The sequence below is a fragment of the Anabrus simplex genome, chromosome 7, assembly GCF_040414725.1.
Source record: "Anabrus simplex isolate iqAnaSimp1 chromosome 7, ASM4041472v1, whole genome shotgun sequence".
Classification (NCBI taxonomy): Eukaryota; Metazoa; Arthropoda; class Insecta; order Orthoptera; family Tettigoniidae; genus Anabrus; species Anabrus simplex.
The window spans coordinates 119,312,058-119,332,527 of NC_090271.1; the positions used below are offsets into that span (position 1 = coordinate 119,312,058).

The following is a 20,470-nucleotide window of genomic DNA, read 5'->3' on the forward strand; positions in this document are numbered from 1 at the left end:
AGATATATTCTTTCCTTGACAATGCTTTCCGCACAGGAAGTGTGGTTTCATAACTCTCAGTACTGCGTGTATTGTCAGGTGTCAGCATGGTGCGCTGTAGCAAAGACAGCTTGAAAGATGATGGAATATTTGGAGAATTGCATGCTGATAGTTTATCTGATGTCCCTAGTGATTGCGAAAGTGTAAGTATTAGTGATTGTGAAGATGTGTGTCCATCAACATCAAAATATACGCGCAGAAGTGAAAGTGTGACATTCAGTTCAGACGAGTCTGTTGACCGCGACAATAACAAGAGTTAAGATGCCAGTGATAGTAGTGACAGTGAGGTTGATGGATGGACAAATAAGGATGAAAACTAAGTCCTAGAACCATTTACAGATGTTACAGGTATTTATATTTCAACCTACTTCTCATGCAAGCTGTGCTTCTGATGCCAGTCCACAGGAAAGAATGGAGTAGCGCATACCCGGACAACAACATATTAAAATCCCTTCACTGGTGAAAGTTCTTTCCTTTGATTGGTGTTCTCAAGCCAGTCTTAAGTCAGGTGCAGATTTAGCAACACCACTTCGTGAAGCCCATTTGAATTTACCCTCAAAGCTGTCTGATTGGTCAACTTCTGCAGCTGATAAAACGACAACTACGCAAGATATCCATTTTTTTTTCAAATTATTTATCAGTATGACCAACCCTCTAACACTCATACCTGATTCACGTTGTTTCTGACCACCCTGTACATAAAGAAAGATAGGAACATGTATAGGACCAACACAATGATAGGTCAGCTTCAGAAGAGGAAGAAATAGAAAGAGGGGATAAGGACACAAATGAAAACAGAAAAGGATAAGGGCAATCTACCATCTTCAAATAGATATGCTCTCTCTTCATTAATGCCAGTCCTTTTACATCCATTTTTTCTCAACCCCAGACAAGGTCATGTTTTCTTTCCAACTTAATCAGGAGGGTGGACATTAACTCTCATACCACTAAAAATGTTTACAGTTTTTGGAGGTGCCAATGTGCTGGACCTTTCTTCCACATGAATCTTTTTATATGCACATAAATCTACAGTCATGAGGCTGGCATATTTGACCACCTTCAAATACCATCAGACTGAACTGGGACCGAAACTACCAACTTGGGCTCAGAAAGCTGGCACTTTTACTGCCTGATGTGCTCAACCCAGACCGCGTGTTCAGTGAAACAGAGAAAGGCTAAATTTGAATAAAACATTTTCATTTACTAGATTCATTTAAAAAAAATCAGTATTTATCATTTTCAAAACGTTAGTAGCTATGTGAGCACACATTAGTCAAATTTTGCACATTATCTGAATTAGTTAAGAGAATCTGATGAAAGGGCGTTTCCCTTCATGTACACATTATGAGAGATAGGAGGAATCATTTTTAATATCTACTTAGCTTCAATACTTCACAGACAATACAAGATTTTCAGCTGATAATAGCAGGGAAATATTAAATATTATTGTAGAAACATAATTTGGAACAGTTCAGTTTAAAGGTAACCTTATGTCATCACTTCCTCCATCTCAAAACTCACATTTTAGAAAGAACAAGTAGGGAATTAAATTAAATATCTAGTCACGTTATAAACTAGAAACAATCCTCAACTGACAATTGGATCCAAAATGATCACCTACTGTATATTCTCCTACATTTCTACTGTTGATACTTCAACTACTGAATTAAATGTATTTTTTCTTACATGTTTATTAAGTTTCAGCATAAGAGCATGATCAAAACCACTTCTTACCCACCTCGAGTGTCATAGAACACAACTCCAGCAAAATGGTTCAGTCCAAATGATGTGTTGATGTCTGACTTGGGCTTCAGGTAATTTCTATGGTTCCCATGTGTCTTGTGCAGCTTAGCCAGCATAGTCTGGTCAGTGCCCTGTCCAACAAACAGTACAAGGTGATAACACACTAGCAGATAAAACAAAAATGGCTATCACAGGAAGTGAAATATTAACATATGCATAAATCAACTTGGATAGGACAGTTAAGCAGTAAACTACCTTATGACTACAAGAGGCTAGATGAAGCTCAACATGAGAAGGATTAATGATCAATGCTAGAAGTGCAATACTAATGAGGTTTGTGAGGTTTGTACATTTCTGTAAAATATTTGGCCCGAGACACACTTTGATTACTTAAGTGTGTCTATAAGCTGTGAAAGATTATTTTATTATCCCTAGGAACCATTTATTCAGCTAATGAAGAAATTATGAACATTATAGTCAATATATCAAATTTGTGGAATATATTCTAGTGTTTATTTCATTATATTATCACTAAATGTTTTAAGCTGCTCCTTTTTTTAGTTGCACAAGCACTATATTTATATTACTAAAAAATATAATTTCATATCTTAAACTAATTTCATTGGAAACTTTGTCAATATAAGAAACCTTCAGTTATGAAGAGAAGAAAGCAGAAAAAAGTTTATTCACATAAGGAAACAAATTCATATCGATACAGAGCTTAGATGAGCATGCATGCTCCCAATGTCATTAGTGGGGAATAAAGTGACTCGTCAGACAATTATGATATAATTAATAAAACTAATCTTCAGTGCCACGTAAATCATCCTGTGTATATATCAGTACCGACACCATTAAACTATCATGTTAATTAGCTATATGGACTATCGAGTAGGGTTTTCATTTCAGCAGATGTATCCAGGGTGGTAGTAACCTAATGTATGTAATTTTAAGTACATATTCCCTGTATAAATCCTAATAGTTTACGAGCTAGACAAGCCTAAAGTTGGGAACTTTAGACAATGATTTTTGTGATAGGAAATGTTTGAATAGAGCAATAGTAAGCACAGAACATACACAAATTGTCTGTACTTCAGTAACAAAGTAACAACGGTCTGCAAAAGTGTAACTTGAAAAGATACAAATGACAACAAAACATCAGGTTTCAACAAGTTTACAATAACAAAAACATTAAATGAGAGAGAAAAGAAAAATATCGATCAGGGCTATGCCAGAGTCGCAGTCACAAATTTTGGACACTGCACAATATTGCATTTGTGACCTAAAGGCTTTTCAGTCTGTCGAACACATAAGTTCAATATAAATAATACACTATAAAATACCTGTAAACAACTCACACTATTTAATAGTGTGTATTTTTATTCCTTGTTTAATAGTGTGTTTTTATTTTTGCTGAACACTTTCATCACATGTGTTGTCTAGAAATTATTGAGATTTGAAAACGTTTATGTTTTTGTATAGCTCACAAGCCCTAATACAGTTCCAAAACTATAGACATGTTCTATGTCAAAAAAGTAAACAAAAACAGAGCACTGTAATCTTCATTCCACCTTATCACTTACTCAGTGAAGAAGGTATGACAAAAACAAGTTCTTTCCATGCAACAGTTGCAGTATTACCATTACATAATTTGTACGTGAACACAATATTTGTACATTCTTGATAAGAATACACAAGTGACATTGTCGTAACACTTAAGTTCTCAAGTCCAGTGGTCTCACAGTCTTTAAATGCAGCAAATAACTCCCAAATAAGAAAGTATGAAACAGGTTCCAAACAGTACTGTTCTATACACTCAGCTCAAGCAAAACTGTCTGATTTATGTTTGGGAGAGCAATCATTTTAGATTTGACATCACATACGGGAGATAGTGGGTTCGAGCCCCACTGTCGGCAGCCCTGAAGATGGTTTTCTGTGGTTTTCCATTTTCACACCAGGCAAATGATGGGGCTGTACCTTAATTAAGGCCATGGCCGATTCCTTCCCACTCCCTAGGCCTTTCCTATCCTATTGTCGTCATAAGACCTATCTGTGTTGGTGCGACGTAAAGCAAGTTGTAAAAAAAAATAATTATAATTTGACATCATTCTGTTTGTAAACACAGGCTACCTCATCAACAAGACAACTAACAGGGAAAGGACAGAGGAACAGATGTGCTTACACACTTTGGTTGTGGTGTTCATGAGACCTCCAATTTTGTTGCACCAGCAGATACATAAAACCATAGTACATACCTACTGATGTCGATAGAGATTATGATTTCCATAATAAGCACCTTTTCCAGATTGAAGATTGCACTGTTCATGATGTTCTGGTTTGTTTTCTTTTTGTTTAATTTGTTGTAATAAGTTACAACTGATCTGATCTTAATGTCCTAATACAGTAGGCTACAAATAATTGTCATGTGTTATTACTGACTTTTTTTTTTTTTTTTTTTACAAGTTGCTTTACATCTCATCGAACAGATAGGTCTTATGGCATCGATGAGGTAGGAAAGGGCTAGGAGTGTGAAGGAAGTGGCCATGGTCTTAATTAAAGTACAGCCCCAGCATTTATCTGGTGTGAAAATTGGAAACCATCTTCAAGGCTGCTGACAGTGAGGTTTGAACCCACTATCTCCTGAATGCAAGTTCACAGTTGTGCGCCCCTAACCACATGGCCAACTCGCTCAGTGTAGGGCATCTTTATCATGCACAAGTGTCAAAACCATTCAAAACCACTCTTAGTCTGTTAATGGATGAAAACAGGTAAACATGAAATCAATGTTTATGATTAGCTCTTTGAAACCTACAGAAAGGTTTTAGTTACAATGACAGTTTTAAAAAAAATCCACTAACTTTCTATGTATTTTAACATATTTTTATACAAATTTCACCTGCGACTGCCTCCGCTTGCCTCTCAGGTTCCTATCGTGATGCTAATTGCGTATATCCTGGATCTGCTATAGTTAAACTTTAAAGATTTTTTCAGGGTGCAAATTAATTTAAAAAATGGCCTGTTTTTTCATGAAGTATTCAGAAAAATCACATAATTTTCAGCACCAAAGTAAGGGGAAAATAATCACCATAAAAATCACATTCCTACTTATACCTATATCTCATAAACTATCAATATTTCTACTAAAGTTCTTTTGGTTAAATCAGTGTAGAATTCAGAAAGGAATATGCCCATAAAATGATGCATGTTAAGTTACAACTACCCTGTGTGACCCAAATTTGGAATAATAATAATAATAATAATAATAATAATAATAATAATAATAATAATAATAATAATAATAATAATAATAATAATAATAATAGTACCGGGCGGTACACCTCTACGATGCAAGTTTAAATCTTGTGCCAATTGAAACTCCTCTACAGGAGAAGCTCTGAACTTTAAAAAAGGAATCAACTCTACTGGTTATCAGAAGATGTCACTGTGTGTTTTTGATTTGCTTTTGTTTTTCATTGATCAAGAAGTGTGGACATTCTCTAACAGATGTCTCTACCAAAAACTATGATAACTCACTCTGGTGTAAAGGAATGAACCTTCTTGGAGACATGTTGTAATCATAAGTTTTGTCTTTACTAAATTTTGTTCTGTGGTTTGTGGGTTGGCAATATTAATCCTTTCCTTCCGCCTGTTTTGAATTTAGCCAATCAGCAATTTCTGTAATTAATTTTCCTCCAATCATAGCTTTCTTTTTTGAAATTCAATGTGTAACTCTTAGTCAACCAATAAAAATTGAGTGGGTGTGTCTACTCATTCCTGAAAGGTCTCGAATTTTCCACGAGGGTATAAAACTGCTGATTTTCTTGTCTCCAGGCCACTCGTATAACATCTAATTCAGTGTGTGAATATGTAGCAGGGGGCGGGAAGTGCCTCTTTTTTCAGGCAGCAGCTCTTCAATAAGGTAATGGCCTTTTAACATCTTTATTTCTTGCTAGCTCAGCAGTTTAACTCTCGGGGAAGATTCGAGACCTTTAATATGTAAACTATTAAACATGTAAACCCTTTTCCTGGTAAACTTCAGTTTTCTTGAACTTTAATTCGGGGATAGAGAATGCTTTACCCTCTCGAGCTCCCCTTTATTTGAAATTGAGGTGACTACGTTTTCGTGACCGTTTCTTCTCTTCCTTAATTTATTAAAGTTTCTCATACGAGTCACCTCCCTAGCTTGGGATTGGCCTAGCGCCACATAGGTTTTAAAATGTGTATTTAGGAGTGCAAGTTCACGCCTCCAGTCCCTTCTGTACTTTGGGCTAGTAACTTAACCTGATGTTTTTTTTTTCTTCATGCGAAGGCCCTGTAGGTTGGGTACAAATACTCCTGTTTCTTTTGTGTGCCTTGAGGGCAGTTAAAAGTAAAGTTTGTTGTGGCCTTTGATAGGCTTGTAAAATTGAGAGCAGGTCAGCTCTTTCTGGTATTTTGGAAGGTGCCTCTAGGAGGCTTGACATTACTAAGCGGGAGCAAGAGCTCCATGTAATTAAGGGTTTTCTACCCTTTCGTATTTGTGGTTGTGAGCTGAGAGCTCAGACTTTGGGGTTCGTAGCCCAGAATTTGTAAAGTTGCATTGTACCCGATTGTTCTTTGTTATTTCACCTAGTGAGAATTGTTAACCGTTGTTATCTGTTGAAAATATAACCTTTATTTAAATTTTAAATTCATCTTTAAGACTTGTAGTTAGACCCATTCCAGCCCGCACCTTCTTTCACCTCTGCCTTCCACGGGTAACTCCGTAACAACAACAACAACAACAACAACAACAACAACAACCACCACCACCACCACCACAACAACAACAACAATAATAATAATCATCATCACTTGCAGAAAGGTTAATAACACAAAACTTTACCTTAGGAAACTTGGACTCTTCATCAATTAAAGCCATGATGTTAAGCTGTTTAATGGCAATGAGATCCAGAGCATCTTGATTATCAACAAATTCAATGTGCTGCCAGTTGATACCTTCCAGGTTGTACTCCTCCTGCTCCAACTTGAAAATGTGCTGTACAAAGAACTGCTGAAGATTTTCATTAGCGTAGTTGATACAGAACTGCTCAAAGCTGGAAGAAATATAATAATATTTGGGTCCATTGCAGTGTTGATATAATTTTTATAATTATTCAGGTGATTTAATGTCTCATTAACGGATCAAAGATTTTCAGAAACTCAAGAATGGGAAAGGACTAATATTGTGAAGGAAGTGGTCATGGCCTTAATGAAGGTAAAGCCCCAGCATTTGCCTGGTATGAACATGGAACAGTGGGTGAAATGCAGAAATCAGTATCCTCATCAGCGAGTGACTACAACTAGATATGGCATACCAGCAGAAAATTTTGGACTCCCTTCCACACCGAATCAAGGTGGTTATCAAAGCTGAAGGTGGTGTTACACACTACTAGAATGATGTCTCCAGTGAGTGACTAATTTCTAGTCCGGGGAGTTTATCTACCAAAACAGTTTGAAAGATGGAAAAATTTCACTTATGGTAGGGAGGAGGAAAAGTAATATTGAACTGTGCTGCAGTGCATTAAGGGGAAATATAAATTTCAGTCTCAACAATTTGAGCTCTCAAACTTGTACTGACTGGTATATAAATACCATCAAATGGAATCCCTTACCAACAAATGTATTCCTGAAAATGGGCTAATCCTTGATTTCATTGAGAGGCACATTATAAACTGCTACCCCCAATTAATCACGTTAAGAGCGAGAATGATAGAAAATTAAGTCCTGTAGCTCATTCAGTTGTCTGATCTTTTAAATTTGTTTCTGTGGAAGTTAAACTAATTTCAGCATATGCATTTCTTTAAATAACAGGGAATGAGGAAATTATTTACACAAAATATATCCATGATCAAAGAGAAACCTCAATATCAAGCCATGTTGTGTATTAACTAGAAATATTTATGCAATGAATGACAAAAAATTTAACCACCCAAAAAGAAGAAATTTAAAAATTAATCTCATGAGTTGTGATACTGATTTGAAAATATTCTACAGGAACAGATTTACCACCTCAACAACATGACCCGACCCAATTCCTACAACTGGTGATCAATGTAATAACATTATTCATCATCAAATAATGTAGATATGTTTAATTTTCTCATTACCTGTTTGTGTTGAAGTTTTCAAAACCAAAGATGTCAAGTACTCCAATAGCACTTCTTGTACTACCTTTAGGCCTATAAATAGCTTTGTTGATTTTGTTGACAATAAATACAAAAAGGCGGCCATATATTCCTTTCACAAAGGCATCTCTGACATCTACAGACTGATCTCTGGATAATGTTGACACCTAACAGAAAAAGATGGGATCAGTATTCATTTACATAAAAAGATTGGAAAAAAATTAAAATTCTGTAAAATCTGATTAACATACCACTGTTTCTCCACTAGCAAAAATGGTCTTTCTTGTCAAAGCATCAATCAGAGGTTGTTTAGGAACACCCAGCAGGCTTGCCACTCTCTGTACACTGCTGTGGTCTGGAATTTCTGTGGCATCCAAATTGTCTGCAACATACATCCAGGCATATTATTTTCCCTGGTTTTAACTGTAAGATGAAATTCCTCATGGGTAGCTGTGTTTGGAAAGTATAAGACATTGTGAGGAATTAATTATTTATTCCTCAGAACCCAACAATTCAGTTGTTTGTTTAGTTGTTGATTTATTAATTTTCCCTGTTTCACTTGATGTAATGAAGGATATAAAACCTACTCTTACTCCAAGCCAAGTTAAAAAATATTTAATAAAAAAATAGCTGGGGCGAATATCTGAGGTGACAGAGCACTGGCCTTCTGAGCTCAAGTTGACAGGTTCAAGCCTGATTCAGTCCGGTGGTATTTTCAAGGTGCTCAAATATATCAGTCTCGTGTTGGTAGATTTACCGACACATAAAAGAACTCCTGAGGAAGAAAGTTCTGGCACCTCGGCATTCCCAAAAACCATTACCAAATGAGTTAGTGGAATGTAAAGTCGAAAACATGTCTGGCCCCGCGGTGTAAGGGGTAACGCATCCGCCTGACACCCAGCGGCCCCGGGTTGAATTCCTGGCTGGGTCAGGGGTTTTTAATTGTAGATGATTAATATGCCTTGCCTGGGGACTGGGTGTTTGTGTCATCCTTAATGTTCTATTCCTCACATTCAACACTTAACACTTCTGCCATTTCCAAATACACGCAGGTTCACAACATATGGTGCAAAGTAGGAGAAAAGATCTTCTTAAGTCGACGCCCCAAATCAATAGCTTTTTTTTTAATGTCGATGATGATGATGATGATGATGATGATGATGATGATGATAAGCTTCCATGTCCAAGTATTTAAATGTCATGCCATTAGGTCGTCTGTACGTCAAATTCAACATTCCATTTTACTCTACCCATTGACAGAGTAAACCGGATCTCTCTTGGGCTATCTTTGGCCGAGTTCTAAAAAAAAGCCATCGAGTGAACACCAAATGTGTCATCAGAGATCTTTTATATAACTACATCGTATGACACGGAGTATCGAGTGGACTCTTTCTGCCCTTCAAAGTCAGACTGCCTCTGCTGGGTTTAAACTCACAATCTTCGGATCCAGAGGCCAACCCCACTGATCCACAGAGGGAAACATTATCATTTATAAATAATTGAAAAGAACAAACAAGTGCAAATAATCAAGTCATGTATAGAAAGATAGGAACATCGAAATGAACATGTGACACCCCCCCCCCCCCCCCCCCCCACACACACACACTTATGGTTACTATGTAATTAGAAGGTTGCTTCAGGCCTGTGCAAATAACACACAGAACACACAAACTTGGATGACTAAAACCAGGAGCTGCAGAAAGACTTACATTTTTGCCACATGGACCTATATTTTTAATATGTTTGTGTTGTATAAAGTGCCAATGTCTCTAAATGTTAACTTTATAGACATTCTAAGTGTGCAGACAATCAAATAAGAATGAGAAAAGAAAAAAAGTCCACAAATAATTGTTAAGTATGCAGAAATGAATTTTAAATTTTATTTACTATTTACCTTCACGAATATTTCAATCACATATAAATATTTTGCAAATTTACTTTGCTGCAGTAAATAATTACATGGGTTGATTTTTTAATAGTGCCAACTATGCTGTAACAATGCCATGAAACGTAGCGAGGCAATATAATGTATACCTGAGGTAGCTTAGATACCCACCCTCCCTCAGTGTAAGTTAACTCGCCCTCCACACGCTATGCACGACGGCAGAGACAACAACAAAAACACAGTTTTGAGTGTGTGCTTGTGAAGTACAGCTGTAATGATTTCAAAGCAAGTTCAGAGGAGCTGGCTGAAAATTGAATGCACTAGAGGTTGCAGTGCAAGGCAGTGTTACGAAAGATTGCAAGAGGAGTGTGTACTGTAGCACGGTGGGTCAAGGCCTTCAAAGATGGATGACAAAATGTGACAGACATGCCACAGCTTGGTCATTCTGCAGTAAGTGATGACGATGTGCAGAATGTGAACACGTTAGTGTTGGTGAATTGGAACACCACAATTCGTGAATTGGCCAACAATACAGGACTGGCGCCTTCAACTGTGCTGCAAATCCTGAAGAAGCGGCTGAAAATGCGGAAAATTGCCTCCAAATGGGTTCCACATGATTTGACTGAACATCAAAAATGGCTGCGATATGATGCAGCTCATACACACTTGGAGTGCTATGAACGTAAAGGTGAGGCCTTCTTACGGCAGATAATCACTATTTCCAAGACCTGGGACAGAGCTTATGAACTGCAGCTGAAACACCAATCAAATGAATGGTGTCATCACAGGTCACCACGAAAAGTAACGGTTTGGCCGATCGGAACCAATGTGAAGGTCATGCTGATCATTGCCTATGACTGGGATGGGGTTATCATAAAACATACTGTTCCCAGAGGATGTACCATTAATGCGGAGTATTACAGTGCATTTTTGCAAACAAACCTGGTAGCAGCTCTAAGAAGAAGGTGAGTATACTTCCTGAATAAACCACCCATCATTCTGCATGACAATGCAAGGCCGTATGCAGCAGGAGCTGTGACAGAGTAGTTCAGTCACTGGGCTGGGAAGTGCTTTACCATCCCCCTTATTCTCCAGATCTCAGCCCCTGTGACTACGATCTCATGCCTAAAATGAAAGCACCACTTCGAGGGGTCTGCTTCTGCACAGTGGATGACATTCTCTAGGCCACCGACCACTCCGTCTGCGACCTCCAGAGATCAGGCACTCTCAGCGGCATCCAATGGCTTCCACATCACTGGGAACGAGTTCTACACAACAGTGGCGATTACTTTTTGAAGGCGTGTAAAACACCTAACGTTGTAGGTATGCTATGTATCTAAATAAACATTAGTTGCCACTATTAAAAATTCAACCCGTGTATAAGAGCAAACATAGTATATATGAGATAAAATGTAACAATTTGTAACTGCTAGGTTCTTCAGTCTGCCAAAACTAATTTTTTTAGTCATCCAAGTCCATGCATGCTTGATGAAGGTTACACTTGGAACAAACATAAACAGAGTCTTCTGTATGTTATTTACATAGGCCTGGAGCATGTGTTTCAGTGATTTTGAGTGAGGACTTCATTAAGACATGTTCCAAATTTCAAACTTTTAAGGATTTAAACAGAAATGAACATAAATATTGACCAAGCAAGCTGGCCATGCAGTTAGGGGCGCACAGCTGTGAGCTTGCATCCAGGAGATAGTGGGTTCGAACCGCACTGTCGGCAAACCTGAAGATGGTTTTCCATGGTTCCTCATTTTCACACCAGGGCTTTCCTATTCCTTCATCACCATAAGACCTACCTGTGTAGGTGTGACGTAAAGCAAATTGTAGGCCTAATAATAATAATAATATTTAAAAAAAGAAAGTTTTTCATTTCTAAATTTTTCCCAGTGTGATTTAATAGAATATGATGATGTTCTTTCAAGAAAAAAACATGTCATCCTATTTTGAATTAAGTTACTTCTTTTTCAGATATATTCTCTTACTATATCTTTTTTTGGGTAGTTTATAAATTTATTTACTCAAAATTAGTTTCAGCAGAATGAAGAACCTAACAATTATAAATTAACTGAGTCAAAACTAAAGAGAGATGGCTGCAGATATCACAAAAAAAGAAAAAAAGAAAGAATAGATGAACAGGTGAGTGATGGCCCGATAAAAATACAAGCAAGTGAACTTTGGCTAAGGATATCAATCATTAATCATTTATAGAAATACATGCAAATGATTCTGGGTTAAGGATATAAGATACTTTGCATCCAATCAGAGATTATGATTTTAATACATCAGCATCCTTAATCACACAGTCCCTTCCTTCCACTTTCATTCAATTGCAAAGTTGCTCAACTTCAAGGATATCCTACAGGATTTGGAAATTTCAGTGTAATATTTACCAATAACAGCTGCTTTATATTTGACATTCCCAGTATGTAGTAGAGCTGCCAACAACCTAAGAACTTCCCAAATCTCCTGATCGGTGAACAATAATACTTTCATGGCGGAACGAATGTCTGCAAATTCAGCAGCATCGTCTCGACCTTCACATGTAATGCTGCCTCCCTGAAACACAAAATATTCAAAACTATTATTTTGGTTAGTTACTTTTAGAATTTTTTAAAAAACATTGTCGCTTGGCACAGACTGTATTGGTGGTGTGAATGTATTTCATTGGGACCACTGTAAATACATAGGTGTTAACATCAGGAATTGGATATTGCTATTACAATGGATCTATAATTAATATATATATATATATATATATATATATATATATATATATATATATATATATATATATATATATATATATATATGTCATTGTATATATGTATTACATCTCCTCCTAAACCACTGGAGTGATTTACACCAAACTTGGTACATTTACGACTTAGTATCAGGAGACAAACCGCATGGGGTAAGACACCCCAAGTACCCTTAGGGGCGGGGGAGGGGGGGTGAGGGGAGTGACATATAAAAATATACAAAAATAGTTGCGAATCCATAGTTTTTGGGTTCGCTGAGATGAATAGTGATACTCCGGAATTTTTTCAAGTCCAAATTCAGCCCCCTTTTGGGTGGGGGCGAGGGGGGAGTGATATATCAAAGTAATAGGAAATAGTGTCGAATCCATCCTTTTCGGGGTCGCTGAGATGAATAGTGACACTCCAGATTTCTTTTGACAAACTGCGTGGGGGTAAGACAGCCCATGTAACCATAAGGGGAGGGGGGGGCGAGGGGGTGAATTATAAAATATTCGAAAATAGTGTCGAATCAATACTTTTTATGGACACTGAGGTGAATCGTGACACTCTGGATTTTTAAAAGTCCAAGTTCATCCCCCTTCGAGGTGGGGAAGAGGGGAGAGTGATAATAAAAGTAATCTAAAATAGTGTCGAATCGGTAGTTTTCGTGGGCACTGAGATCATTCGTCTCACTCCGAATATAAGTCCAAGTTCAGTCTCCTTTGGGGTGGGGGGTGCGGGAAAGTGTTAAGTAAAAATAAACTAAAATAGTTTCGAATCCATAATTTCGGGGTCCCTGAGATTAATAATTACACTCCTGACTTTTTATAAATCCTATTTCATCCCTGTTTGGCAAAGAGGAGAAGGGGTAAAACAGAGGTTGTCAAAAATGACCGAAATAATGGATGTACCATAGCCTATGTATGTTACACCGTACCCTTCAACCAAAATTGATACGACTTACTATCTGGAGAAAGTGCTGTTTACGATAAGACACCCCTGGAACTTCTATAGGAGGGATGATGTACATATGTAACTAAAAGCGAACAATAATACTTTTCCGGATTACTGGAGCGATTAAAAAAACCTGGTGCACTTATGAATTACTATCAGGAGATAAATTGCGTGGGGTTATGACAAATTAGCACCCCTAGGGGTAGGTGTTGGAAAGGGTGAGATATAAAAATAATCAAAAATAGGGTCACATCAAAATTGTTTTCGAGGCTGCTGAAATGAATAGTAACACTCCAGTTGTCGTTTAAGTCCAAGTTGATCCCCAATTGGCAGGCGGGTGAGAAGAAGTGAAGAAAAGAAAATAGCCAAATGGTAGAGTTTAAGGATGTTTGTGTGTACGTTCCAATATAATTGTCAGCTGAACTTGGTACAAATATTACCTACTATCTAGAAAAAAATACTGTGGGGGAAAGACCCCTAGAAGCCTTAGACAAGGGGACGAAATATAAGTATTGAATCCATACTTTTCGGGACTACGGGAGTTATTTCAAACAAACTTAAGTCACTTACGACTTATTATCAGGAGACAAAGTGAGGGTGAGATATAAAAATAATCAAAAATAGGGTCACATCAAAATTGTTTTCGAGGCTGCTGAAATGAATAGTAACACTCCAGTTGTCGTTTAAGTCCAAGTTGATCCCCAATTGGCAGGCGGGTGAGAAGAAGTGAAGAAAAGAAAATAGCCAAATGGTAGAGTTTAAGGATGTTTGTGTGTACGTTCCAATATAATTGTCAGCTGAACTTGGTACAAATATTACCTACTATCTAGAAAAAAATACTGTGGGGGAAAGACCCCTAGAAGCCTTAGACAAGGGGACGAAATATAAGTATTGAATCCATACTTTTCGGGACTACGGGAGTTATTTCAAACAAACTTAAGTCACTTACGACTTATTATCAGGAGACAAAGTGCGTGGAGGTATGACAACGCCAAGCACACCCACGAGGGGGTGAGATGTAGAAATAATCGAAAATAGTGTCGAATCCATTCTTTTCGAGGTCACTGAGATGAATAATAACGCTCCGGAATTTTTAGAAGTCCAAGTTCTGCCTCCTTTCGCATAGCGGTGAGAAGAAGTGAAAAACAAAATTTCCAAAATGACCGAGCTAATGGATGTATATGTGTATATTCCAGCATAATTCTCAACCAAAATTGGACCTACTGTCTGGAAAAAATACCTTTGGGGTAAGAGAACCCTAGGCTCTAAAGTAGAGCTGAAATGTAAACATTAACCGAAAACGACCGATATCTGTGTCTAAATACAGATGTTGATTCCCATAGGGAATTATCTGATGGCCAGGCAGGCATCAATTTTTTGGAAATGAGACATAGCTCTCATAGTGCATTGGCACTGCTGGTGGCTTCAAGTAGCCTATGCAGTGGCCTCCACAGTATGCACTAGCCTTGCGTCTTGGGTGGTGTGCTAAGTCCCAACTGATGAGCCTAACTTAGCACACGAGGGCGAAACGCAAGCAACCAAGAATGAGTTAGCTTGAAAATTTATAATGTCCAATAACGGACCATTATATTGGTATTATATCTGTGTCTAATCCATAGTTTTGAGGGTCGCTGAGATGAACTGTGACACTCTGGATGCTGTTTAAGGTCAAGTTCAGTCCTAATCGGCAGGCAGGTTAGAACAGGTAAAGAAAAGAAAATGTCCAAAGGGACAGAGTTTAAAAACGTATGTGTGTATGTTCTAGCATACCTCTCAACCAAACTTGGTATACACATGACTTAACTATAATAGGAAACATTACTTTGTGGGTCAGATACACCTAGCACCCCTAGGGGCGAGGGTAAATTATAAAAATATAAAAAATAATAGATAACGACAAATATTCATGTACAGTCCATACTTTTCGAGGTCGCTGAGGTGAATAATGACACTCCGGTTGTCGTTGTTCAGCCCCTATCGGCATGGATATTAGAAGGGGTGGAAAGGAAAATGTTTAAAATGACTGAAAATACGGATGTATGTGTTTTTCATTAAGCATAACCCTCATGTAAAATTGGTACACGTATGACTTACTATCTGAAAAAATTACTGTTGGGGTAAAACAACCCTAGCACTCCTAGGGGAGATGGTGAAATATAAAAATAAACAAATTTTACTGATATTAATGTCAAATACATTCTTTACGAGGTCACTGAGTTGAACTATGACACTCTGGGTGGTTAAGTCATACATCATTGCATAAAATGAATTTCATTATAAAGCCCGTATTGTCGTACATATACTTAAAAGGTATGGTCAAATGTTACACCTTTACAATACTAAAAGTCGAACCATCTCATATGTACAATATTTTAATTTTATTTTTTACAGTATTCAAGTGTTGTGCTCAGAGCATTCCAGCACATTCTTCAACATCATTATGTATGGTGCGACTGGTAAATAAATATAATAATTTTTTTTTTTGGGAAGAATCAAATACTTTCCAGTCAATTCTAGCTTCCACATGGACAAGGTTTTACTTAATAATTAAATATTAATTATTTAAAAGGTATATGGTCAAATGTTCCACCTTTACAATACTAAATTTTTTAAATTTAATTATTTAAATAACATTTAAAAAATAATGGAACATGTTTCATCTACCTTGTAGACATCATCAATGAAAAGTTTTTAAGATTAAGCACAAAGGACAAGGACAAAAACACATTAAAAATAATTTGGACTGCCAGGTACTACAGCTAGTAAACAATAAAGGTAATTACTATGACAGTTTAAGGGAAAGTATTCTAGTATTTGTGAATGAGAACCTGCAATGCCAAAGTGTGAACTCCATGGAGTTGAGGGGTCTGGTGTTGCACCTGTGTATTATTTACTACCCCAACAATTGTCACTTCTGATGTCACTGCTGGACTTTTATAACTCCTTTATACAATTAATAAAGTTGAATAATTTGCTGTAATGCCCTTAACTTGCTGCAGCATACTTATAAACTTATCGACTTATCATTAGACTGTGTGGGAGTAGCTCAAAGCAAGGAATGGCTTTGAAATTCCATTAGGCACAGAATATCATTTTTGTTTTAGTGGTGTGGCATCCTAGTTTCAGAATTATTTTTACAGACAAAACTCTCTTCATCTCCATCTATCATTTGGTTCAATGAGTGTTTCATTCCATTACATTTTAGGAGCAGTTTGCAGGTGAAATATTAGTCCCTCAGACAGATTGTGTGAAACCCAAAATCCATAAAGAGAAGTATACTTTGGGTTCACAAAATGTCTATACAGTGTAAGGTATTTTTGGGAAATTTCATGGTACTACCTACTGAGTCATGTGTTGAGTTATCCCCAGTGGAGTTGGTATGTAGGAAACTTGGAGAAAAATTTCTAGATCCTAATGAGTGGGTAGGAGATAGGGATCTGTGCTCAGATGACCTTCACTTAACTTTTACATTGCTGCGCTCGCAATATTGCGAGCACGGAGAGTGACCGCTGCTCTGCTGCGCCCGTGATATTGCGAGCGTGACATTCTTCTGACTTTATCAACGCAATACTCCCAATGTTGACATAAGAAGTCATTCAAACTCCGTGGGCAGATACATGCATCTTTCTGCAGTAGATAGGAGCTTACAAAATGACAATCTGTTGATTCATTCATGAGTTATTGAGATAAATACGACACTCTGCTTTACGAACTGCTCTGCGGTATGCCGGGCGTGGAAGCTAGCAGTGAGACCCGCGTCAGGGATGAGTAAGCTACAGTATGTCGACCGCCAGTAAAGCGGGCGATCTTACTGAATCTGAGGTTGTAAGAGTGCTATTCACATTAGAATTGGAAGATGAATATTCCGATTTTAGTGATTTCGAGAATAATGATGATAGTGATGACACCGATTATAATGAAAGTACAAAAGTTGTCCAACCACTTGTGCAAAGCATGAGAAAGAGAAGCCATACCTGTTCTTCTATGTTCAAATGGCAGGATAATGTGTTTACTCCAGAGATTTCCTGCCAGGTACTGCCATGTGTGTTCAAACACCAAGCTTGATGAGAAAAAGAGGAAAGATGGTAGATATATGTGTGAAAAATGCGACGTTGGACTCTGTGTACACTCCTGCTTCGGAAACTACCATACCCTATTAAGGTACTGAAGGAGATGAACTTGTTTTGTGTGAATGAACACTTCTAAAGACATGCGATTTAAAAAAAAATGTAGGCTACCCACAGTTTTAGAATTACCAGTTTTGTACAACTGGTCTGATTAACTGGTCTAGACCATTTTTTATTTTGATATCAAACCAAGATGTATAGGAATTTTTAATGCATTCTCAGTGTTTTATCTTGAATAATATTTTACCGTAAAATTTAGATACATTTTTACTCATTTTAGACACCCCTGAAGTTATTGTCTTCAGTTTAGTTATATATCGGTGCTTGGAAGTGGACAGCTTAGGACCACCTGTAGCCACAAGTTGAACTTTTTACTGTTATTTTAAATTATTAGTTCGATTTTTGTTCAATTGTTGGCTTTTTATGTTGGACAACCTAAAATTTCCTGCGCAACATATAGCTAATTTTGTGTTAGAAAAATCAGTTTAGGACCTTCCATATTTAGTATAAAAATATATGACAAGCAGGCAAGAACCCTCTGGTTTTCACATCTTATTTCCGACTTTTATGTATTGAAGTTAATTATTAAAAATAATTCAGCACAGGGCTTTTACAAAAGAGAATTTCTCACAGCAATGAAAAGGTTAAACCACAGTGGTACATATAAGTTAGGAAATTTGTCTGGAAGGGTAATAGGGAGGTATATTCAGGGAAACGGGGTGGCTTAGTGTGTGGTGATAAGGGAACAGAGAACTGGAAATCAAGTAGGATTGACAAACAAATGTTATAGTGTCGACCTGTAGAAGTATTGTAAAGAAAGGAATAGAATTAAGTAATTAAATAGATATATATTTACCAGATATTGTAATGGGAGTTGAATCATGGCTGCGAAATGATGTAATGGATGCAGAAATTTTCTCACGGAACTGGAGTGTGTATCGTAGAGATAGGATAGGAATGGTGGGAGGGGGAGTATTCATTCTGGTGAAAGAAGAATTTGTAAGCTACGAAAAAGTTGAAGATGACAAACATGAAATTCTATGTGTGAGGCTCATTTCTATAGATAAAAGGCAACTTGATGTCTTTGGAGTGTACAGACCAGGAAAGGGTAGCGCTGACATGGATTCAGAATTATTTCATAAGATAATCAGCTATGTGGGAAACGACATGGAAACGAATGTGATTGTAGCGGGAGATCTGAATTTACCAAATGTCAATTGGGAAGGAAATGTGAACAACAGGAAGCATGACCAACAAATGGAAAATAAGTTAATATGGGAAGGACAGCTGATTCAGAAAGTGATGGAACCAACTAGAGGGAAAAATATCCTGGATGTGGTGCTGGTAAAACCAGATAAGCTCTATAGAGAAACTGAAGTAATAGATGGTATTAGTGATCATGAAGCTGGTTTTGTCATAGTTAAAAATAAATATGATAGTAAGGAAAGTCTTAAAAGTAGGACTATTAGACAGTATCATATGGCTGATAAAGCAGGCATGAGGCAGTTTTTAGAAATTAACTATGATCGGTGGAAAACTGTAAATAAAAATGTAAACAGACTCTGGGATGGGTTTAAAGCAATTGTTGAGGAATGTGAAAACAGGTTTGTACATTTAAAGTTGGTAAGGAATGGTAAAGACCCAACTTATTATAATAAAGGACTAAAGAGACTAAGAAGGAGGTGCAGGTCAGAAAGAAATAGAGTTAGAAATGGCTGTGGAAGTAAGGAGAAATTGAACGAACTCACTAGGAAACTGAATCTAGCAAAGAAGTATAACATGATGGCAAGCATAATTGGCAGTCATACAAATTTTAGTGAAAAATGAAAGGGAATCTATAGGTATTTTAAGGCAGAAACAGGTTCCAAGAAGGACATTCCAGGAATAATTAATGAACAAGGGGAGTGTATATGTGAGGATCTTCAAAAGCAGTATGTAAAGATTGTTGGTTACAAGGATAATGTCCAGATTGAGGAGGAGACTAATGCTAAAGAAGTATTAAAATTTACATATGATAACAATGACATTTACAATAAGATACAAAAGTTGAAAACTAGAAAAGTGGCTGGAATTGATAAGATTTCTGGGAATATACTAAAGACAATGGGTTGGGATATAGCACCATATCTGAAGTACTTATTTGATTATTGTTTGAAGGAGCTATACCAAATTAATGGAGAGTTGCTTTAGTAGTCCATGTGTATAAAGGAAAGGGTGATAGACATTATGCTGAAAATTACAGGCCAGTAAGTTTGGCATGTGTTGCATGTAAGCTTTGGAAAGGCATTCTTTCTGATTGTATTAGACATGTTTATGAAATTAATAACTGGTTTGACAGAAGGCAGTTCAGTTTTAGGAAAGGTTATTCCACTGAAGCTCAACTTGTAGGATTCCAGCAAGATATAGCAGATGTCTTGGATTCAGGAGGTCAAATGGACTCTATCATGATTGACCTGTCTAAAGCATTTGATAGGGTGGATCATGGGAGACTACTGACAAAGATGAGTGCAATTGGACTAAACAAAAGGGTGACTGAATGGGTTGCTATATTTCTAGAAAATAGATCTCAGAGAATTAGAGTAGGCAAAGCTTTATCTGACCCTGTAATAATTAAGAGGAGAATTCCTCAAGGCAGTATTATTGGACCTTTATGTTTTCTTATAAATATATGAGTAAAGATTGCCCTTGCTGGTGAAATTTAGTGTTTACAGTGCACTGTGTCTTTTGGTTTGGGCTAGAATAAATTTGTTACTTTCAATGACCTGTCTCAGTCTCATCCTTGGCTTTGACAATATGAAAGTGACTGAGGTATGTGTGATGCTAGTA

General features: G+C 37.1%; 1 protein-coding gene across 2 annotated transcripts in view; it reads right to left on the reverse strand.

The window, feature by feature from the left end:
- ck (myosin-VIIa ck) overlaps positions 1 to 20,470 on the reverse strand; it is a 399,120-nt gene that overhangs the window by 117,462 nt on the left and 261,188 nt on the right. For both annotated transcript variants that reach the window (XM_067151286.2, XM_067151287.2), the window contains exons 8-12: positions 12,216 to 12,381; positions 8,180 to 8,310; positions 7,911 to 8,095; positions 6,647 to 6,857; positions 1,778 to 1,913 (exon numbers count right to left, since the gene is read on the reverse strand). In XM_067151286.2, coding sequence (XP_067007387.2) covers positions 1,778 to 1,913; positions 6,647 to 6,857; positions 7,911 to 8,095; positions 8,180 to 8,310; positions 12,216 to 12,381 — 829 coding nt within the window. The remainder of the gene's footprint in view (positions 1 to 1,777; positions 1,914 to 6,646; positions 6,858 to 7,910; positions 8,096 to 8,179; positions 8,311 to 12,215; positions 12,382 to 20,470) is intronic.